Raw genomic sequence first — 24,551 nt, 5'->3', positions numbered from 1 at the left:
CTCTGCGAACGTAAGGTCTGCCACGCCGCTGTTGTTCATAAGCTCTGTACTCGCAGCAGCGTACTCACTGAACCATCAACACTGCGCTGATGAACCAAGGCCAAACATTTAGACGTACCACGACTCGCTCGTCACCTGCTCCCCGCGGAGAAGTACAAACATCGCGGTGCTACCATTGCGCATATTCTTGTACGCCGGTGAGGCGCCTAGTTGCGCGCCCAATTCAAATCCGCGCGCTACTGTTGGCGCCTTTAACTTAGCAGAGTTGCGTTTCATGACGTATTGTTCCTTAACGAAAAATTCTTTCTTTTGCATTTGCTACCACCAATTAAATTTATTCCCATAAATTTCGGAACATTACAATTGCTAGACTTGAGAAAAGGCACTATCCGTTCCGACACCATCGTTTTCTAAAACTCTTCTCGTAGAAAGACTAAAGTGATACATGAAAAGCAGTTTTTAGCTTGCAAAAGTTTTATCCTACAATTATCCACATCGTAAGATTGAACAGTATAAGGACAGTTCAGTCATACGTAGGTGCGGTCAGGAATAACCTCCTTCCTTTTCCCTTATGTTCAATTTCATACAATAGTTTTAACTGTTATAGAAGTACAGCGATTCTGTTTTTTTTTCGCACAAGTTAAAACAAATATAATTTAAACTATCGGTTAATCAATTTATTACAGTGATGCTTAAACCCACATATGTATATAAGATGGAAACACCCAGATTTAAATAAAACCATAGCTTATTCGGACGTAGTTTTGTAAACAAAACCATGTCAATTATATCAAGCACACAACATCGAAATTGGTTCAGTTTACAAGAATACGGTTGGTACGTTTTTGCGCAGCGGTATATACAGGATTTTTTTTTTCGGGATAATTAAAAGATTTAGAAACAACTTTCATTGCTTTCGACACAAATGCAGTCGTAGGCGGAGTGGCTTCTCACACAGTAACATACTGTCTTCACTGATATTTTGGAAAAAAATGTCACATCACTTCGGGGAGGGGGGGATGTATCTTCCCTAATACCCCCCCCCCCTTTTTTTTTTTTGGCCAATGATTTCCGCCCAGCTGAGGGGCAATTTCGAACGTTTCGAGCTGAGAACGTTGACCTTGAGTGCTATATTTAAAAAATGTCCACTCCTTGAGAAGTGGCGAGGAGATAGCGAGATTAGAGCGGGCCGCGCGACAGCGGGCCCGGTCGGGACGCAGTACACAGAGAGAGAAGAAGGGGGGAAGAGAGAGTGCGCATATAAGACCGGGCGGCGGGCCGCTGGGCCCAGTCAGATTCATCGCGACCTCGGAGCTGTTCGGATCGTCGGAGTGCGGCCCTGCCTCCTTCTTCGCTTCGCACCGCTTCGATAGCTCGTGGACACGAGGGTGGCAGCCGACCTGCGAGTTAATTTTTAACAACTCGACAGGTCATCTCGAGCCTAGCCCGCTCGGGTCAGCGGCGAGCCCCCTCACAGCGATTAGGGATACGTTTTTGACAGACCACACGCTCTTAAAGCAACAGACAGGCATTCCAGCAACCTCCCCCCCCTCCTACACCCGCGCCCTGGGGCCGGCTGGGGAAGGGGCCAGTGGCATGCAGGAACAGGACATCCCGTCCCTGTCAATTCCGGACAACCTTCCGCCTGGCGCAGCCCTAATTTCCTACGAGGGAGGTACTTTTCAGGTACAGGTACCTGACCACACCATATCAGACACCGCACCCCCCCAGGAACCCACGAACATGGACACGACCACCTCTGTCCCTCCTACCGACTCCGCGCCGCTCATGGTCCCCGCGAGCGACATGGCGAAATTCAGGGCCTGGCTGCACTTCCAGGAAAAAGAAAAGAATGCAGCAGAGCAGCGAGAGGAGGAACAGGAGCGACAAGCTGAATGGACCATGCAGCGGAAACGGCAGCGAACAACAGCGCCAGCAGTCAGGCCACCTGAAATCGCGGTTACAAATCGCTTCGCCACGCTCGCGGAGGCAGACGCGTCCCGACCCACGGCAGGGCCCTCCAGCGCCCCCTCTCCACCCGCTCCAGCTCCGGCCAATCAGGGCGCAGCCGCCCCCTCCACCCGCACCCCGCGTGCCTCAGGACCGCGCAAACACGCGCTCAGGCTGGTCGTTCCAGACCAGTCTCTCTACAGCCAGCTGGTGGCTCGCATGCGATCTCTCGCCCCAGGGGCCGCGCAGATTTCTCTCGTGCGCGAGGGCCTGCAGATCGCGTGCGAACACTTGCAGGCATACCAATCTCTCAAAAAATACCTTGATTCAGTGCCAGTCCCGTACTACACTTTCTGTACAGCCTCTGAGTTGCCTCAGAAAGTTGTTGTCCGCATGCCGCGCGCCACGCCAACGGAATCAATCCGAGAAGACTTGGAGGCACGTGGGTACACCATCTTGGACGTCTACCAATTCCACAAAAAATGCGCGGACCCTGCCGATCCCACCAACACCTGGGAGGAGCCACTACCGCTCTTTAGCGTCACGGCCGCTAAGAATGACACCCTCCCTCGCCTCACGTCACTCACAACTATCAACATGACCCGTGTTGAAGTGACACAATACCGCAAACGTGTCGGAGACGTTGCGCAGTGTCAGAACTGTTGGAAGTTTTTGCACACTCGCAACTTCTGCCGACTCGCCACCAAATGCAAGCACTGCGCCGGGCCCCACACATACGCCGCCTGTCCCAACCTCAACAAAAATCCCAACTGTGCAAACTGCAAGGGAAATGGCGTGCACGAGGGGAACTCCAAACTTTGCCCCGAATACCTGAAGTATGTGCAATTCCGTCAGGATCAGGCGTCTTCGCGCGCAGAACTCGCGCAGCCTCTTGCGACACAGCCAACACCAGCTCACTACCCACTGCTACCACCCCCCGCACCCACGAGGCCAGTGGTGCCAACTTTCTCGTTCGCACAGGCGGCGAACAACAACGCACAACGCATCATCGTACCGCAACACACACCAGCTCCCACCCCCCCTCCTCCCCCCACCCCCTCCCAACACCCACCCCCCCTCTCCCAAGCTCCTACCGCAACTCCAAGCTCCCTCGGCGACTGTGCTGGCATCCAATCCGCCATGTCCGACCTCCGGGACCTGATGAATTTCCTGCGCGATGCCAACTTCGCCGCATTCATGGCACACATGAAGCCCTACATGCTCCTTGCCAACACAGCCACCGATCCCTCAATGAAGACCCTCCTGCTGGTGCAGGCCCTGACAACCTTCTCCGGGGCCGTTTAATGGGTACACATCCTCCTGCCCCGAACCCAGGTACCCTTTCCATCCTGTACTGGAATGCTAATGGGATAACCACACAACTCTACGAACTTGAGAGAGTTCTGGAGGAGTACGGAGTGGAAGTGGCCTTAATTAACGAAACATTTTTAAAACCTACAAAACGTTGCACTATTAAAAATTACATAACCTACCGCACAGACAGAGTAACTGCCGGAGGAGGAACTCTAATTTTAGTCCATAACCGACTTCAACACCACATAAATAAACCTTCAGAAACCAGCCACATAGAAAATACGTCTATAAATATTCGCACAAATACCGGCCACATAACTTTAGTCGCAGCCTACTGCTCGCCAAATAAACCTCTGCTAAATACAGACCTCAACGAAATAATAAACCAACCGCACCCATTCATTATAGCTGGTGATCTAAATGCAAAACATAAACAGTGGAACAGTAGATATAACAATCGCAAAGGGGCAGTGTTAAGCGAACACTCACTACAAAATAAATATTTAATCCATGCGCCGATCACTCCCACGCATTACCATGCTAATATCAGCCATCAGCCAGACGTTTTAGATATAATTCTCACTAATATTCCTAATATAAATATTCAACTAAAAGTTCTGCCAGAACTTGATTCTGACCATTTGCCTGTACACTGTGTTATTGAAACACATGTTCTAACACACCCAAACCCAGTACTTTGTCGAACCCCGGTCATCAACTGGGAGACATTTAAAATTGAATTAGAGGAAATATTTGAAAATAATAATATAATAATAACTTCTAAAGAACAAATAGACCCCGCGGCCGAAATAATCCAAAATACATTTTTAAACATAGTCAAAAAGCACACCACGTTTTTAAATAGGCGCGAATTCTTAAAACATGCATTTCCGGATGCCGACCTCCTCCTAATAAATAAAAGACAAGCACGCCATAAATACCAAAAATTCCGCACACTTGAAAATAAAAATAAATATTACGCACTTAAAAATCAACTTAGGCACGAACTTCTCAAATTAAAAATACATAACTGGGAACACTTTGTAGCTGATCTCTCTGATAGCATGAATAAATTCTGGAAAATAGCTAAAGTATTAAGAAACACGACTAAAAATACAAACTCTAACCCGGTTCAATCCCCGACAGGTACACTTCTCTACGAACCATCTGATAAAGCTAACGCAATTGCCGATTGCTACGAACAGCAATTTACACCGAATAACGACATCGGAGACCCGATTTTTACGCAGGAGCTCTTAGAAAATATAAATAATTTCAATCACTCCCCTCCCACTTCCATTCCCGATCCAGTCACTCTCCCGGAAGTAATCAGCATTATCAAACACGTAAAACTAAATAAAGCCCCGGGTGAGGATAAAATTACTTATCAACTTCTTAAAAATCTGTCACTTAATGCTCTATCCGCAATAACAGATCTTTTCAATGCCATACTCACGTTTCAACACTTCCCCAGCTCCTGGAAGACTGCTAAAATTATTACTATACCAAAACCAGGTAAAAACCCTAAAATGCCCGAAAACAGACGCCCTATTTCACTGCTCAGCTCTCTTAGTAAAATCTTTGAAAAACTGTTTTTAACCAGGCTCCAAACTCATGCGGCAGTGCACAAAATTATCCCGGACACACAATTTGGTTTCCGCTCAGCTCACTCCACAGTTCATGCACTTACTAAATTTACTACAGAAACCATGGCTGCCATGCAGAAAAAAGAATTCACCATCGCAGTATTTTTAGATGTTGCCAAAGCATTTGACAAGGTCTGGATCCCGGGGCTCCTACAAAAGTTAATATCATTTAATTTCCCGGACTGCTACATCCATTTACTAAGCAGCTACTTTCAAAATAGAAAATTTTACGTGTCAATAGACAAAGGTCAGTCTACTATCCGGCCAATCACCGCAGGTGTACCGCAGGGCTCGGCAATTTCGCCATTCCTGTACAATATATATACTGCAGACATCCCAGTTACTCACTCCACCATTCAAATGTACGCCGATGACACAGTAATTTTCACACACGACCCTAACCTTCCCTACGCTGTTCTCCGCACTCAACTACAATTAAATGATTTAGAACTCTGGTTCACTAAATGGAAAATTAAAACTAACCCAGCCAAGTCGCAAGCTCTAAATCTCACCTCTCGCAGACTAAAACCCTCTAAAAACGTAACTCTAAATAATGTAATAATTCCTTATACTGAAACTGCCACGTATTTAGGTTTAACTATAGACAATAAGCTTCGTTGGACCACACACATTCACAAAGTGCGGGGGGCAGCGATGGCCAAACTATCCCTACTGTACCCTCTCCTCAAGAGTAATAAACTACCCCGCCACTTAAAATTACTCCTTTACGTGTCTATTGTCCGTTCCGCGTTTATGTACGGTAACGAAGTCTGGGGCAATGTTACCAACTACCAAAAACAAATTTTGCAGGTAATTCAAAATAAATTTCTCAGGATAATAGGCGATGCGCCCCCACTCACACGGACAATAGACTTACACAGCCGACTTAAAATTCCTCTTGTAAAAGATTACTTACTCTTCCGAAATAATAAATTCTTCAAGAAACTCGCACTTCATGCTAACCCAGAAATTAAACGCCTAGGCGATTACAACCCCGATATAAACCGCCGCTTAAAACGCCCCAAAATGACACCTAATTAAAATTATTTAAATAGATTAGACACAAAAACTCCGTGCTCCTCCTACATTGCAGCGCGGATCATATAATTAAATCTATAAATCTATAATTGATTAATTAATTAATTAAATATTACCGACCGTTAAAATCACCTTAATTACGCAACGCAGCTTCACTGTCAGCCTTGGCGCCACCTACATCATATAATTAGAAGTAAATTCGAAAATTCGAGAATCTCACCAAACTTTCGGCAAAAATTAAGACATGCCAACAGGCCAGACCTACAGTATTCAAAATTTTAATTAGCCACCATCGGGGCAGGGGATGTTTTACCCTGCCTCTCCCTCCTTCCCTGGTAGGCAGGACAGGTGGGGGAAACCAAAGGGAAAGGAAGGGGGGCTGAAACTGTGGCTCTCAGTCCTCCTCTCCACACATTCAGCTGGGAATCAGCACTCAATAACCAAAGACGAGGGGGGAGGGGAGGGGCTATCCCTCTCTTTCCTCCCATTCCGATAATGACGACCACTTGGGAGGACAAGAGCCCTGACAGGCTTGTACCTCCCCCGCGCTGAGGGGCTGCGCCCCAGTGATGATCAAGCGGCTGGGCCCAGTCGCGCCCGCGATCTGCAGCAGATATGAAGTCCGCGCCGTGCCGGCTCGCCTGGCTGCTGGGCCCGCTGATGCTGGTGCTGCTGCCGAGCCTGGCGGGCGCCGTGTCCATGGACCAAGGTAACTGCAGCCAAGACACGATAGATAGCGCTACTAGAGCTAGACAGACAGTTCTCTTGTAAATTCATAGGGAGCATTAATTGTGATTATTATGAAGGAATTAAATGTATGCATTAAAATATAAGAAAATAGTATAAAACAGGAATTATTATTTAATATATTAGTTTTTTAAATTTAATTTCTTTTTACGATTCTATAATAACCGAAGAAAATTAAATAGGCAAGTATAATATGTATATATCGTAAAAAAGTATTTTTAAAAGGAAAAGAAAATTGTGTTCTGAAATAGACTTAGCGGGGCCCTGAGGCACTAGTAGTCCTAGACTTAGAGGAGCCTGAGACACTATTGGCCCTAGACGTAGTGGCGCCCTAGGACTAGTGACTCTAGACTTAGCGGCGCCCTGTGCTATTTACTTTTTTGGAGGTTATCCTTCGGAAAATTGGACAAACCTACTCTTTCATTTTAACTCAACCAGGAACTTAAATTTCGACGATGTGTTTGCTAAAATATCTTAGGAAATGTTGAAATTCTTTCCTGTGAAATTATCCCCGGGACAAATTTATAAATTCTCAAGATAACATTTTCGATATAAACTCGTCATAAATATTGGCAATAATATCTTTGAAAGTAATTTTCTAATACGAAATCATGATTTGACTTAGGCATTAACCACGTAATTAAGTTATAAGGTAGTAAAAAAATATTTTTTCTTTTCCCATTAATGTCCACATTTTGAACAGAACAGTAGACAAACAAAAAATTTCTAAAAATGTTATACACTGGCGTTGGTCCTGGGTGATTGTCCGGCTCGCCATGCCTGGAGCTCCCGTGCCCTTAGCGGTCACCCGGCGGTAGATACACTAGAGGCGCTAGAGGCGCTAGAAGCCCTTATGGCGCTAGAGGCGCTACGGGTGCTTGAGGCGCCAGAGGTGCTACAGGCACTACAAGAGCTAGAGGCGCTTGATGCGCTAGAGGCGCTTGATGCGCTTGAGGCGCTTGATGCGCTAGAGGCGCTTGAGGCGCTTGAGGCACTAGAGGCGCTGCTGCGTGTCTTCATTATCGCTCTCGGGTCACCTTAATCCCCCCGACGCGCCGCTTAATGTACGAGCGGGTCGTCAGCCCACAGAGTAGGTAAAGAGAGTCAGAGACGTTATTCCCAGACTGGCGAATGGTCCCAATTGGGGGCTGTGGGTGGGTGTTAGATCCCTGTATACCTACCGATTAAGATAGGGGGAAAAAAAATCAACAAATGTGTAAAAGAAGCATTTTACTGCCAATAACTAATAGGCTATATTACATTTTATTTATCCACATGCTCAAAACCATGGGCGAGGATCCCGAGGGGGGGGCAGGGAGCCCGGCCCCCCCTGGAATCAAGAAGCCCTTCACTGAGGGGGCCGTCTTGCGCTTGCAGAATCGTGGCTGTGAAACGGGGTTCATATAAACATAAACATCAAAATTATATTTTATGGAAAACTTTGTATATTTTAAAGTTTTCTGCTTATTGTATGTATGCAGGCCAAAAAAAGGTGCAGTGTACAATATACAAGTACCTTCCCAGAGACGACTTGTGTCGGTTAAACCCCACGCCCAAAACTCGCACCAAACAGCCACCCTCCCCCCTCCCCTTGAGAAGCCAACATATTTGCGCCCTTTCACAAAACGTTAATTTTTCGGCCAAGCAGAATGGTGTTTTTGTTGAATTTATTTTTCTTTATATAGGCCAGTTATTTTCTGAATAGTTTCTCGTTTCCTTTTGTTGTTTGATTATAACTCGCACCCAACAGTTTTCCGGCCCATTTTAAAATTTAGAAACGAATTAAATCAGAATTTTTCAAAAACCACGGGAGTATGCACGTGCGTGAGACTATATACACCTCTGCCCAGAAAACAAAATCAAGTGTAACAATGTGACCAACCTTCTTAATTGTTTTTATACTAACATTTTTGTATACTAATAGTTTTATATACTAATCTACCCTCCCGGAAAAAAATAAGGAACTATTATTCATTACTCTGACCGAACTTAACATAACGTAAACTTTCACTTCGGTTAGCTTCGGAACTATTCAGGTTGTGGCTGTGGCTTTCATCCCTGTGGACCGTTGGGTATCCTTATATTGGGAACTGTTACTGCATTTCGAAAACAAATTTTCTATACATATCATTAGACATGCTTGCAACTGATTATGAGGTGAAAAATTTAATGATTTTAATATGGTTTAGTAATCACTTATGATGTATGCTTGTTATGAATATACACACAGTTGCTTTAAAAAATCATGGTAACTTTTTTTTCTTAAACATAACAATGCAGTTCTTCCCTCTGGTCATGACTGGACCCGGCCCTGTGGGTTGGCGCGTTAAAACGGAGTGGATTATATCAGAGGGTCTACCTTCTGATAAAGAGTTCCCTACAGTAGCGGATCCAGAAGGGGGGGGGGGGCTAAGGGGCTCAAGCCCCCTCCAAAGGCATCTGGGTCCACTATTGTTTTAGTGTTTGCCTTGATAAAGCCTAGCCTCAGCTGGGTCAAGCCCCTCCCAAACCAAAATCCACTGGTTCCCTATCAAGGGCCAGTCCCTCGACCATGCCTCCGCAGCTACGGAGGTAAGAAGTTATTATGGGTGCGTGCTATCTTCCACTTCTGGACAGCAAAACGTAATTTTTTTACGTGAATTTCCGACAGAAATATGAATGTCTTTAATCTCGGGTTGGGTGTCACTTCAACTGAGGATACGACACCGCTTAAAACTCGTAAACTATGAAAGCTATACAGAGTTGAAGTAAACATATCTTGGTAGAGCAGACTTTGCTCGTGGTCGTCACGTATGACTCACCCAGTTAACATTTGCAGTGATCACGTATTGAACGTGTTGGTTGGGATCGTCTAATTGAAATCAGTGAGAGCTGTAAAGCCAAAAGTAATACACTGATTTGCGTGATTCAAGCTTTAATTTGCTCGTGAGTGCGCACTGAGTGTGCTAGTTGAGTGGAATAACTATAAAGTTAGTAACTTTTGTTTTGGAGCCATTAATCTCAAAATGCCTAAACAAAAAGGGTTATGTTGGAGAAAATAAAGAAAACAAGTGAAATTTCCCAAGCAGAAGCAATTAAAAACGCAGAGAAGTGTCGTAGGTATCAAATGAGGCCAAAATTAGCCGAGATAAATGAGCCAGTGGGGTAAACGAGCCCCCGAACGAGGCGCTAAATTAACGCTCGAGCGAACCTCAGCCGTCTACCTCGCGAGAAGCGGCGGGGAATGCAGAAAATTGCTTGGTAATGGACGTGGATATACTCTCTGATGATGCTGATGTTGATTTGGAGTCAGTTGAGCCATTGGTTGTGAACAGTGGGCCGAGTTTGTCGCTGTGTGGTGTCGCGATTTTTCGCGTGGCCACCCGACCGTCAAGTAAGACGTCAAAAAATAAAGTAACATCAGTTTTGTTGAATTATTTTCATTTGTTTTACACAAAACATTCCCGTTCAGCGCTATGGAAATTCTTGGCTGCATTGGCTGTAGTCCAATTTACAGCCTACCCAGAATTTTTTTGTTTAGTGAAGTTAAACGCAGATAACTTGCTGACTTTTAGTTAACATCTTTGTTTAAAAATACTCTCTTCGTAATGAAGTTTTTCTTTTTGCAATTATTCATTTAATAAGTTCCTTTCAAAGCTATTGAACACACCTCTTGCATTTACCTTTTTAGGGCTACGGTTTTGTTTTCTTAACAGATTTCTAACGAGACTGACTTCAACTTCAGAACAGACACTCACTTCAGAGACTAATACCTCCACGGATCCAGTCAGGGACAGGTTTTAGATGTTCTCGCTAAATCTCTGTATGAAAATTCTGTCACGGTAAGGAAATTAACTAATGATTTAGAGCTTAGGTTTTTGTCGGAATCGAAGACGTAAGAGAAAGGCCGTAGTGAGGGAGGGGTCGTGTTGAGAAAAAAAAGCGTGGGGGAGGGGGGGGGGGTCAAAATTCCCGGGGTCCGGTTGAGTTTCGAAATCTTTTTTAAGCTAAGTTTTTACTCTGATGAGATGAAAATTACAAGCCTATTGTTAAGCGAATTCATAGGAAAACTTACAAGTTATGTGGTGAGCACATTTAAATTTACGGTCACAGTAAGGTATACAGTTTTTATATATTTTTTTATTTTCTGGGATTAAAAATTTTTTTTAGGTACATCAAATGATAGGGAGGAGCCCCAACACACGTAATTGCCCACGGGCACTTGGTTCTCTTGCCGGCTTTGAGCATCTTAAAACTACATTATGTAGACTTTAAATAATTTAATATGGATATTAAAAACCTTAATATCTGAGTTTTTGTGTTCTATCGCCCTAATAATGAAAACATTACATAAGAAAACACTTGTATTTTTTGCGTTGGATTTTCACTCATTAAATAATTATCTACGATTATTTTAATTATTCCAGTGTGGAAAACTGTAAATTGTATGAAGCTAGTTACATTAAGTTTTTACGAGTAATGCCGTTTTCCTCATTCCGTAGAAGGTATAAGAAATTTTGGCAGAACTTCCCTTTGTCCTTTAAAATTATGGCAGTTTTCCATTATGGTACTTTTCCGTCACCTTCTGTTTTGACGGAGGCGACGGAAAAGTACCATAATGGAAAACTACAAATTTAGTTTTTTTTAAAATACAAATCGTCGTATTAAGAATACGGTGCTGCTACTCCCTATAATACATTTTTGGAAACATTTGTTTCTACTAGTGTGTTATCTATGCGTTGATTTGTGATTGCAACTATGACAGTCAGAAGTGTTATCTGTAGGCTTCAAAGTTAACCTGAGAGGGTTGACAGCGCTACCTACCGAGTATTCTATACGCTATTTCGAGAGCAAAGCAGTTGTACTAATTTCATGGAGTGTAGAAGAAAATATGGCAGAATTCCGTCTCGTTATGGCAGTTAACCGTTATGGTACTTTTTCGCTTTCTTCGAAGAGGCCAGGAGGAATGCTTTCATTATGGTAGTTTTCCGCGCCCCCTATTTTGCATATTTACTGGCCATAAATTGAACCTTAAATCAGTAATTTAAGCTGTTAAATTAGCTGCATTGTTATTGAGAGGAAATAAGCTTTAGAGGGGGACCATGACTCCTACCTGCCACTTCCTAACTACGCTCTTGTTCAGGATGCCGCAAGAGGGGGGGGGGGGGGGTCAGTGTTCGGAAACCATCTTCAAACCTCGCGTGTTTCTCTAGTGTTATCTGTTTGTTTTGAGACAAGTTACAGGAGATAGACTATAAAAGTCCTTCATGCCCAGCATCACTAAATACCGTAAGGCTTTTGGATTGAGGCTACGTCTGCGAAATAAAGTTGATGAACCCGACCGCTTTAGGCATTCCTCGTAAGATACATATCCAGCGCTGCCAAAAACCTGGAACGCCCATCCGTAATCACATTCATTCGTAAAACACATCAACACGCGTTAAACAAATGCGATAAAGTTTACGCCAAATAATAGACCCTACAAAATAATTAGCATTCACTCCTAATCAATAAATAGCTACTTTATCAATTAAATGATCTAAAAATTAGATACGTTTGTAAACCATTTAATATTTAAATTGCTAATAATTTTGAAGATTTATATTTTTGTTAAGTTGGCTACTTGACAAAAGTTTTATCTTCTTGTAACCTAGATGACCTATATTTATTGCACGAAACGCATACACACGTGATATTTCAGACGCGGCATAAGATCCTCTGTTTCCGTAATAAATAATAACACTCCATATTTTCGTAATTGGACGGCTAAAATTGGACGTAAAATCCCTGAAACTTTGCAACACTGCATATCCGAGGGTAGTTAAAAATCCCCCGAGGATGGCTGAAACGTCGGGCACGTCAACTTTATGTTCACAGGTGTAGTTAGTTGGGCAAGACTGTATCATGAAGGGAGGCGGACGGGCTTCCTACTGCTGTCACGTCAACCACGACTCGAGTCCTGTGACATGGCGGGCTGGTGACAGGGCAGGGAAGAGAAATGTGTAAAGGGGTGGAAGGGGTGGGGGGAGGTTTACGTCACCGGTTCGGCCCACTGGCGCGACACACGGGCGATCACGGCCAGCGAGGAGCCGGTCTCGGCGGAGACCACCAAGGAGACACTGCTTACGAAATGACTTAAAAAATTTCCCGCGGCCAAACATGGAACTTTACTCCAGCCAGCTGACCCCGCCTGCCGTGCGACGGCTGACCTTTACGAACACCGTCGGAGACACACTCCCCCCCCCCCCCCTCCCACCATCCCTCGAGCTGGCAGAGACATCGGCGCCTCGTAATCACGTGCACGTAAGTTTTACAAACTCCTCAGATCAAGTTCTCTGAATGATCCTTGCGACCGGGAACGTTGATTATAACAATTTCATGGACATATATACCATTGCAGGTTTGTACTTATCGTCATAGAAAATCTTCAAGAATGGACACCAACTAAGATGAACACGTAAACATACTCTGTTAACAATTTTAAGCTTAAATTTACGAAGAACGCTGGAACGCTGGAATCTTCGTAAATTTACCGTTACATTGTCGTAAATTTACGGGTACAATGTTCACTTACTTTTAACATGAACCCAGCACAGTAAACGTCTAGGTATAAAAAGAAAAATATATTTTAAAAACAGGTTTAAGACAACTGCAAAAACACACTTATTTCTTCAAATTTGTGCGCTTACCCTGTTTATGCAGGAAAACATAATTCGAAAGTTGATATACGGTGTAGTTTCTACGGAGATCAGTTATCTGAAATCACGAAGTACTCTTCGTTTATTTCAGATGAATTCTTCGTTAATAAGTCCGTAAATTTACTGTAATTGCTAACAGTGTAGAACAAGCCAATATCAGCCTAAAGCCACGTTTCGTCGTATTGTCGAGATCATCTGTTTGGTTTCGTCGTCGGGTTCGTCTTTGCTTCGGTGAGTTGTCCAAGGTTGTTTTTTTCTGTATTTGCTGTTCTGCCACTCTGTGCCGTTTATGCGTGTGTAATTTGACATCAGCTGATATTGGCTTATTATCAGTGTGTTTCGCATTTATCTCTGTAATCCATTTCGGGGGTTTTCCACGAAAACCAGTGTACACCAGCTTCGGCGTATGGTCGCCATCAGTGGTGGATTCCAGAAAGAACTTGAAGAGATAAACGAACTTTCGTCCTCATCCTGATCTCACACCGGCTGAAATGACTTTTTTTTTTTTTTAATAAAACTGGGAAAAACAATATTTTCCGAACGCCTGATCCACCAGTTCCAACGAGTGTTTTAATCATAGGGCTGGGTTGTCAATGGCTCGTTCGTAAATAGCTCGCATGACAAATCGCCAAACTTACAACCGAAACCAGTCCGGAAGCAGGTTATGGAAATCGCCTACGCCCTTACTGTCATCGATGGGACCAGCGTGGTCCGTATGGCACTTGAACTCGCTTAGGTGTGTGGCGGCACTCTGGAAGAATTGCAGCCATTAAAGAATTTTTTTTTTAAATTTTCACTAAAAATTTACGAAGAAATCTAGTTACAAATTATCCTGGAATCTTCGTAAATTTAAGTCTATATTCGTAAATTTGCGGGAACTGAGTTCACTTACTTTGAACATGAACCCAAAAGAATATATTTTGCATATTAACAAAAATTCAAAAACTTGTTAAGTCTAAAGTATTTTTGACCTTTGTTTAGAACGAAACATTACAACGCTGAAGGCAAAATACGGCGTAGTTTCTGCGAAGATTAAATTTTTTTGAAATTACGAAGGATTCTTGGTTTATTTGAGTTAAATTACTCGTTGAGAAGTCCGTAATTGTTTATTTAATTCCTAACAGTGTAGGCGCACTCTGGTCAACGCACGCACGGCACGGATCGAATTCAGAAATTACCAGCGTTGTATTAAGTGAGACCGCGCTCACTTACCCACTTACCCACGTCGTACTTACTGACAATGCCGATAGGAACCGTCGAGAGGGCAAATTGTCCGTGTGGTCCGTGAGGTGTGGCTGACTAGAAGGCACAGATGATGGGGCACCCTCTTTAAAAAACTCCGATGCTCCGAACGCTGTGTGCGTACGAACCTTAAACAAAATATTATTCGTGGCATGCGATGGTCGTAAAGCGCGCGTCCGCTTTTATTCTGTGCTTTAATTGTTTCAAACGATGTACTATTTTTTAAAGTTTTCACGGTGTCATGTTCATGATCTGTGAACGAAAATGCAATATTTCTTGCATTTCTCATCTCAGAGGTCCATTAGTATTTTTATATGTCAGAACATGCGTAATATACATCAGATAATGTACGAAATAAATTGCCAATTATTCACGGCCTCAAGCATGTACACCTTAAAAATTTTCACCTAAATTTAATAATAATACCGGTTAAAATTATCCAGGGATCTTCATAAGTCTGTTATCTTCGTAAATGTACAAGTACTAAATTCACATACTTTGAAAATGTATCCACAAGACTATTCTTGGTGTACAAGAAAAACATTGAAAGACTGACTACGATTACTACAAAAACACAATTATTTCCACTACGGGCGTGTTTGCCCCATTTATATCGGAAAACAGAACTCGGAAGTGGAAATACGGCGTTGTTTCTATGAAAGCAGAATTATCTGAAATTACGAAGAACTCTTCGTTTATTTCAGGCGAATTGTTTGTTGAAAAGTTCGTAAATGTAGGTACTGCTATTTCTAACCGTGTATAAGGCATAACATATACTTATAAGAGAAATACTCCCTTTTTATGGTACACAAAACAAAAACATTTAAACGGATGGATTTGCAAACAACATTCTAAGCAGCGCCTTACGACTGCAATTTTGTATGACGTCAGTATAGCAAGCACCCGTTGCGTAAGATAATAAAACTAGTTACTGATTTGTAAGATATAGTTTGTGTATGTTTCGAATGAAATCGGTTTTGACATCCAATGTTATTTCAGAGCGCGATGTTGAAAACGTTCACATTGAAGGTCGAAATGTTTCAGAAAATTTGCTGCCCGTTTTAAAGGAACACGTGGCTCGAAGTTCCAATAAGTCCACAACAAATGTTGAGTTTTTAATTTCATAACTACATTAAAGACTTGGAAAATAACGTGATATGACATTGATTATTTTACCACTGCGAACACTATATTAAAAACCTTGTAGTATTTATGACGTCTGCCAGGGGAGTCAATGGCTCTTTGACACTCATAAAGTGGTCATATTTATAGTTCATCGACGACATCATTATATTTTTCAGAATTTCTTCTGTGTGCTTGCTTCGTTTACGCAACATACATTCATCCCGTCATCTAATTGCATCAACTTCAGCCACCTCTGATATTCCATTAGAAACACAAATCTTAGAAAAATGCTTGTGGAGTCGGGACCGTTTTATGGTTTTAAATTTCAACATTCATTGGCTCGATTCACACGAATAATCAGTTCGTTCCCGAATGAGTAAACAATCAAGTCACTTAGACTTAAATTGAAATAGTGATGTAATTTAACTGTTATTAAGTAATAGGTTTGAATATTTTATATGTAGTTTGATCAAAGTCCCGAAACGCCTTGGAAAAGGTAACCAAAATTAAGATTAAATACCTGAGTCTGAAGTTAGTATAGAGCTAAGGACTTTCTCTGTGTGTGTGTGTGTGTGTGTGTGTGTGTGTGTGTGTGTGTGTGTGTGCGCGCGCGCGCGCGCGATTTTTTTTAGCACGCTGTGTTTATAAGTTTTTTTCGAGAGAAAATATTATTCTGATTTTCAAATATTATCAGTGTAGGCTGCGTAGTTCTTCAACAGATGACATTCATGCGGCTAACATCGGGAAAATCACGAAATCTATTTCGATTATTGCACTAAGGAGTTTCCGCAATTTTTGAAGGTGAATCTATGTATGTATTTTTTATTGCTGGGCCTAATTTCCTGAAAACATTAAATTATTTAAATTTGTTCTTGGAATAAAGGATGACTGTTATTATTCCCATTAAACACTGGCTCTATTGACAATCATTTGCCAGGCTTTCACAGCCATTACCAGCATATTTTATGTACTTGTTTCTTTGTCTATTTACATTCCAGATTTTAAATGTGTTGGAATTTTCAAACGGCAGCCATGAGTTATGTAAATTATTTATCGTTTTCTATGCGAAGGTGTATTTTCCAGGAGCAATTTTCCCGATACCATTTTGCATTTGTCATTTGGTTCTGTAGTGTCTGCTTTGCCAGTTTTTTCCTTCTGTTTTTTTTACGTAGTGCCTGCCTTCAGGGTTAACAGGACTGTGGTTTCCCCTTAATAAATTAATAAAAAAAATTAATAAATTAACTAGTATTTCCCCCCAAACTGAGACCTCTTGATGTTCCTTTTTACCATGCTTTTATTAGGTAGTTTGACCTTTATGTATGAATGGACTATGTAATGAAATCTTTCCATTCAATTTTTACCCACTCTTCGACCTCCGAATGTGTTGAAATTTTATATACATTTTAAAAAACCTATGACAATACAATATTTTGATAACATAAGACCTTAAAGAGTTAAGGGGAAGTGGGGGAGTCAGAGGGTAAAAAACCACTAATTTCGAGCTATGGGTAATAACCATGCTTTTTGTGTATCCATCAGGTCGGGGCATGGTGGGAATTGCCCCGGGATCGACCATGCCTCTAGAGGTGGTGGGAGGGGGCTGGTGGGCAAACGCCTAAAATCTTGAAAATTTAAAAATCGATTCTTTTTTGATTTGGAGTGTTTCTGATCGAAAAATTAGGGTTATAGTGGAAGATGTGCTCTGGGAAGGGGGATGAGTGAGGCACTTAAATTTCAAAAGTTAAAAAATATATTATTTTTGATTTAAAGTGTTTCCGGGGTGGAGTTATGATGGAAAATGTCCCCGTGGTTTTGAGTTTCTTCCCCTCGGAGGGGGGAGGGGTTAATGACCCTAAATTTCTAAAACTTTAAAAATATATTCTTTTCAATTTGGAGTGTTCCCGAGGTCGGGTTATGGTGGGAAATGTTCCGGAGGAGGGGTTAAAGTTCCAAAATATTTAAATCTACTGTACCCGCCTTGACAGCTGATTTTAGGAAAACCCCGAGCTCAGTTAATGTTTATGTAACATCAAGAATATCCCTGCCGAGTTTCAAGCCTGTAGACATATCTTGAAAGACGATTAAGAGGTTCTATTTTACCTAGAACTCACAAATTTAGATCAGTCTTCCTTTAAATTATTTTTTCAAAAACTAAACGTTTGTTATATAATTTCATAATAATTTTTAACTGGCAAGCTACCAATTGAGAAAGCAATAAGAACTAACCCACCTAACGATCAAGTGGACAATCACAATCAGAAAATGGTCCATTATTTTCGGCAACAAAGGAAAAAAACATATTTTCTATAAATGCAAAAGACCATATAGTTGATGCTACATGAAATTTAGGTAATAAGTTAATGTGGTTAGGCTATACCCGATGATAGCAATAAAACAGGAGGTCTTCCTAAGACACTAAGAATTTTCGTCGGGGCTAAAGTAATGTTAAGGTAGAATCTCGTAAATGGCAATATGGGTAATATATCTGAAATTATCTGGCCACTCTTCCGGCGTGAGCAAGTGTATGATACGGACATTCCAACATTCTGTGTTGATTTCGGAACAGATGGTGTACATATAATTAAAACAATATAGCCATACAGTTTCCAGCTAATACAGCTATGGTACTGCTGAAATACTGAGTTGGGCATCTACCGTGCATGAAATGCAAGGCTGCACTGTAGATTATGCAGTTGTTGATCGCGTTTCTTTGCGGCCGGACAGGATTATGTAGCTTTAAGTCGCGTAGTCAAGGGATGGTTTCCAAGTAAAAGTACTTGATAGCTTTAAGATAACAAGAAAAGTTCCATGTCATGTTGACGAATTAGCTGAAATAACTAGATTATGTGGAAATTAATGAATAATTGTATCTTTATTGTAAAAATAAGGACTTTAATCACTCATATTTTGTATTTTTAATCTGTTTAAATTACTTATATATTTAATATATTTTTATTTTGAAACTAAAAATAATAAAATAAACTTATAGTTTAAAAACAAAGAACCCTTTTATCGTTGCATGAACTAAAAAATAAAAAATAAAATGTAAATGTAGGTTTTTTGTCGAACAGCCAAAAAAAATTAACCACTATTATGTATGACTAGCTGCCCAACCCGGCTTCGCACGGCTATACTAATGGAAAAAAATTAAGCCACATCTCCCATTTACAGTAATGGTAAATAAAAAAAATTCAGTGAAAATTTATTACAATGCTGTATAATGTACCGGAGAGAAAATGAATAGCACCGATGCTTTCCCGACTCGTGCACGCAACGTACAACTGATGTACCCGTACTGCGCTACGGCAGTCTACAGGCAGATCACTCTTGCGCCGCTCATTATACATGCCCCTCCTTGTGGGTACGCCACTGCCACGCGATGCCCGTTGCCATGGAGACGCATAAGGCATGAACAATGCAAAATCCTGTTCTCATGCAGACAAAGTACCCACTGTTGCCTGGTTTTAACCACCCATGGGATCTAATTTTCGGAAAATGTCATCCTGCGTAACATAAGGAACATTACTGTGAAGTTCCAAGTCTGTAAAATATATATCCTTGAAAAAAAAGGGCAATAATAAAACAAATTAAACACAGGGAGAGGAAAAAAACAATAGTTTAGGTTTGCGATTTAGAGTGATAAAAAGTATTTAAATACTAATTGAACTCTTATGAGGGTACTGATTGCTTCGTTGTTAATATCACACGGGTGTTTTTTACTTGTATGGGAAAATTAAGAATGATAAGGCATCTAGTGCGTTGCAACAATGTTAATAGGCAATAGGAAATAAACTTCTAGTGCCTGCGGCATTGTCAACACACACTTCGTACGTGTACTGCATGTTGTATCTAACCCCCTCCAACGCATTTGATTCTAAATTGGACTTTTAGTAAGGATCCCTAATGTTATTGATAATATAATATAGCCTATAGCCTTCCTCGATAAATGTACTATCCAACACTGAAAGAATTTTTTAAATCGGACCAGTGGTTCCTGAGATTAGCGCGTTCAAACAAACAAACAAACTCTTCAGCTTTATAATATTAGTATATATTAAAAGGGTGGGGTGCTTGATATAATTTGTCTTAAATATTTTATCAGTAAATACAATATGTTTTGTAATAGATTTTCTATCTCTTATTTTATAATAAAGTCATTACGAAAATTTTAGGATACAGTCATTACGATATTTTTATGATATATTCATTACGTAAATGACTATATAAACTTAATAACAATGATAAATTTTAAATTAATAATGGAGTGCTTGATATCATTTGTTTAAATTTTCTATCACTAATTTTAGGATATAGTCATTACGAAAATGAAAGAAGAGAGCAACCGACGCTTTGATTTATACAGAATTGTGGTGCATTATTTACCTGTTGGACCAAAAACTGAAATTAAAATTTTGTTTTTTAATTATTTGTCTATTAACCGATAAAAACCTTTTTTTTAGTTTTTTAAACTATAAGTTTATTTTAGTGTAGGAAAGTACTGACCTAATTAGTACATTCTTAAGTATTATCAGAACAATCCAAGGAAACATTTTGAAGGGAAATACTACAAACCTATTCGCTAATGTATTCAACTAAAATCAAAACTTTGAAGGTAGATACGTTGATATTATTTGTTCTTCGTCTACATATTTCCATCACGTTGAGAGCATGGCGTTACCGAAATGAGCGTCAGTTTTGTTTTCGAAAGATAATTGGACTAGAGCTTTTTTACCTCCACAAATAATGGTGTATTAAAAAGTTTTTGTTCACGAAATTAGTTTGTGAAGTCTTCGGAATGTTATGGTGTCCACACAAATCTGTAGAAAAATTTCCCTGACCGAAATTACCAATTTCCCTGTCAAATTTTTCAAAATAATTTACCTATTTGGAAATTTTCTGAAAGAAAGAAAAAAGACACTCCAGCTCCAGTCTCCACCATTCCTATAGCGGTACTAGTTCAAGCATAACATCGCATAAACCATTTTACAGTGCGTGTGACTAAGCACTAAATCACCATCTGGTGGGGGGGGGGGGGGGTGTTTGCTTAAATTCTGGGTAATGGAATAATGGGATACCGTAGCAAGACATTTTCCCCTCAAATTACTATCACTGAGAAATTTCCATGACTTTTCCCGGTTTTAGATAAATTCCCTGACTTTCCCTTACCAATTTCTATTTCCCTGACTTTCCAGGATGTGGAGACCCTGATGTGTTCACGCACAGTATTTTTTTAATGTAATTAAATTAAATTAAATTAAATTTCTTTTTAACACATAATGTTCAAACATTTAAATGAAAAAAAAAAAAACTAAGAACATCGATTGCGCGTGTGATTGCAAGAAACGTTTAGAATATACTGGCTTATTTTTGTGAGTCGCGTGGGTTGAAACTGCTTGTTCAAAATAACGCCAAGCTTTGCTGCCGTCGCGCTGTAGTGGTCCCGGCGGCGTCAGAATTAAAGCGCTCTTCACAATAGCGTGGCACGGCGCGATCTGGCGACGCGATGAAGCGATAGCTCGCGATTTAACGCGAAGTCGCTGGCTGTACACTTCACAATGGCGCGACACGGCGCGATACGACTGGCGAAAAAAAAAAAAAAATGTTGAAACAGCCTGCTATCTGCCGGCGACATCTGATAACATATAAGTAAATATAAACAAATTTTGTGGATGTATTTTAAAATTTTCTCTTTTTTGTCTGGCATTGCATATGCAAGTGTACTGTAACTAAGCATCGGTGAAAAGAGACAAGAATAGAAATCGCCATGCAGTAAATGTTCATAGGTGAAGAGTGTTGTTGTGTTTATTATTACTTGATAATAATAATAACAACAGAAGATGGCACACAAGGCCTACAAATTCAAATATATTGGGTCAAGGGGACTACCATAATCTTATCTCAGAAATGCGATTAGGAGACAGTGACAACTATTTCGTATTCATGAGGATGTCTCCTAATGAATTTGATGCGTTGCTGCATATTGTTGGTCCAATGTTAACAAAAAAATTCTCACCACCTACCATTGAGCCCAGCAGAAAGACTGTCGATGACACTAAGGTATAACTTGCTAACTTGCGTGTCTAGAGCAGATATTGTGATTTTGTAAGTACAGACACTTCTTGTAATTGTTTTGAATTTGGATGACTTTTTTTTGATTTTTTTAAATAAAGGTACCTTGCATCAGGAAATTATTTTACATCAATATCACTTTCCAGATACCTATTACCTTCTATTTCAATCGTTTGTTTACTAACAACTGATATTCTTATCATTCTCCGAATTATTGCTTGCGATTGGCTGTTAACTCTTACGTCATCAGCGATGTCGCCCGCCGCGTCAAGGCAGTCTTGTCGCTTGTGCTCACGTCGCGAGCGATGTTAACTCTGATTGGTTGGTATCGAATGATGTCACATCGCTACGCGTCGCATCGCGCCGTGCCGCGCTATTGTGAAGAGCGTCTGCGCGCTGCACGACGGACGTCAATAGAAGCGATGTATCGATGTATCGTAAATATCAATATTATAGGTTAAAATATCAATAATTTTGTATCTATATTTTAAGACAATAATTTTTAATATCGGTATTTTGTCCCGACGATATCGAAGTGGGTTAAAATAATTTTTTCCATGCTTTTTTGTCACAAATTTTAAAATAATGTATATTATCACTCGTCGATTCTACATCATTACAGTACAAATGTTCCATAATATACAAGGGCATATTTATGATTATTTGTGCGTAAAAATTAGTCAAATAGGTAGTACATTGGTTCATGCTTTTACACATTTCTACGTTTATTATTATTATTTTAAAATTTTGCAAGGAAAAACAAGTTTGGCGTGTGCTAGTTGGAACCTAATTTGTTAGGGTGATTTCATTATAAAAGTTTAAACATATCAATAAATAAATGTTTCATATACCTAAATATTAATTTCATAATAAGCAAAGCAAGGGTAAAAGTTTAGATATTTCAATAACAAGATTTATGGATGTCATCAATCCAATATTTTATTCGCATCGATACGTCGGAAAGCACGGGGGAGAAACTCTAGTTTTAGAAAGTAGGTTTGGGAACCACCTGCTACATAGATAGTAGCTTTAATAACTAACACAGCTATATTGGTTGTGAAAAGTAATGCAACAGCTACTAGGTATCAGGGAAACAAATTCTCATCATTTTGTGGTGTGGCATACAAGAAATAATGAATCTCTTACTCATTTATACATTTCATTACAAAACGGTTTACTTATTTGCACAGTTTAGATTTGTCTTAAGGCCCGTCTACAATAGCAATGTCCTAAACTGTGTCCGAAGGACACTCGTCGCTGATTGGTCCACGTGACCCTCTGACGTCATGCGTCAAGTGGGCGAAGGTCCGAACCTACCTGGTCCGAAGACATTCGTCAATTTGAACTTTTTGTCCCAACCTGTGTACTTCGGACACAGAAAAAGAACAGAACACTCATGATATTTGAATTTCAGGTTCCCGTTTGAAAACGTTGTGTTTGTTTTTGTTATTGAAAGAAATGGAATGTGTTGCAAGTAAAGAAGAGCCACTTTGCCTTACTGAATAAATATATAATATTGAACTCCCACAACTTTCATAGGTTCAATCTCAAACTACAAAGCATCAAAACAATAAACAAAAACATTTGGTTTGGCACATTTACTGCGCTCTGGCGACAACTTTAGAAATCAATACATTCGGACATCGGACATCGCAATTGTGGACAGGGCAGTTTACGGTGAGACGATGTGACGTCACTCACACTCGGATAAGGACACGGACCACGCACATGTTCGGACTATTGTAGACGGGCTCTTACTAAGCAATTAGTCGTCAAGCAGACTATTTATCTTTATGAAACCAACACTCCCGCCCGAGAATGTTATTTGCTGTTGCTAGTAGTTACGGGCACAGCCGACAGATGGCGCCGCGTGTCGCACGGAACACTGCATCGCCCCGCGCCGGGAAGTCGCCAGGAAGAGCGCGGCGACCTCGCCCCGTGACGTCACAGTCGCGGCGACGCACAATGCGAGCGCCATACTTGGGGCGCCGCGGCCGGGGCCTGTGGGTGTCCCCGTGTGGACCCCGTGTGGGATAACAGGTACCGGCGGGGCGGCCGTGGGCGGAGCTGGCCCGCGCCTCGACCAGCGGCCTGGCACGTCCCGCTCGCGCCGCTTCACGCAGCACACATGCTCACCATTCCACGGTATTTCAAACCTGACTTAAGAAGCCACTCCAGTGTTTCAGGGGTACTACGCAACCCGCGTTAACCTCATAAGATTCAATGCTATTTTCATTTTGCTTATAACTAATTAACTAATATAGATTTTGAAATGATGCTTGCTTGATATGTAAGACAACGATGCTCTTATCAAAGCCCCTTTCTTCAAAAACGTGCATAAATTATGGTTCAAACCTAGACAATACACATATGCATATTAGTAAAGATTAGTATAAAAACCATAATTTATGCACGTTTTTGAAGAAAGGGGCTTTGATAAGAGCATCGTTGTCTTACATATCAAGCAAGCATCATTTCTAAATCTATATTAGTTAATTATTTATAAGCAAAATGAAAATAGCATTGAATCTTATGAGGTTAACGCGGGTTGCGTAGTGCCCCTGAAACACTGGAGTGGCCTCTTAAGGGGCCCGCCTCGTCAGGGGTGTGTGTGTGTTAGTTAGGCGGGATGATAAGCGCGACGCTCGATGGTATTTCCAGCGCGGTATAGCCTCTAAGCGCAAGGCTCTAAATTGACGCGCAGTCTTCTCGTCGTCGCAGGATAACTGTGAAATTTTAGCGG

The 24,551-nt window shown here is 41.1% G+C and overlaps 1 protein-coding gene across 1 annotated transcript in view; it reads left to right on the top strand.

The window, feature by feature from the left end:
- Positions 1-6,541: 6,541 nt before the first annotated feature.
- LOC134533920 (cartilage oligomeric matrix protein) overlaps positions 6,542-24,551 on the top strand; it is a 140,360-nt gene continuing 122,350 nt past the window's right edge. Inside the window, exon 1 of the mRNA XM_063371719.1 lies at positions 6,542-6,657. Within this exon, the coding sequence (XP_063227789.1) occupies positions 6,564-6,657 (94 nt within the window). The 5' untranslated portion in view covers positions 6,542-6,563. The remainder of the gene's footprint in view (positions 6,658-24,551) is intronic.

The sequence above is a fragment of the Bacillus rossius genome, chromosome 1, assembly GCF_032445375.1.
Source record: "Bacillus rossius redtenbacheri isolate Brsri chromosome 1, Brsri_v3, whole genome shotgun sequence".
Taxonomy (NCBI): Eukaryota; Metazoa; Arthropoda; class Insecta; order Phasmatodea; family Bacillidae; genus Bacillus; species Bacillus rossius.
The sequence above is the reverse complement of the archived record's forward strand: the minus strand, read 5'-3'. Positions and strand labels throughout refer to the sequence as shown.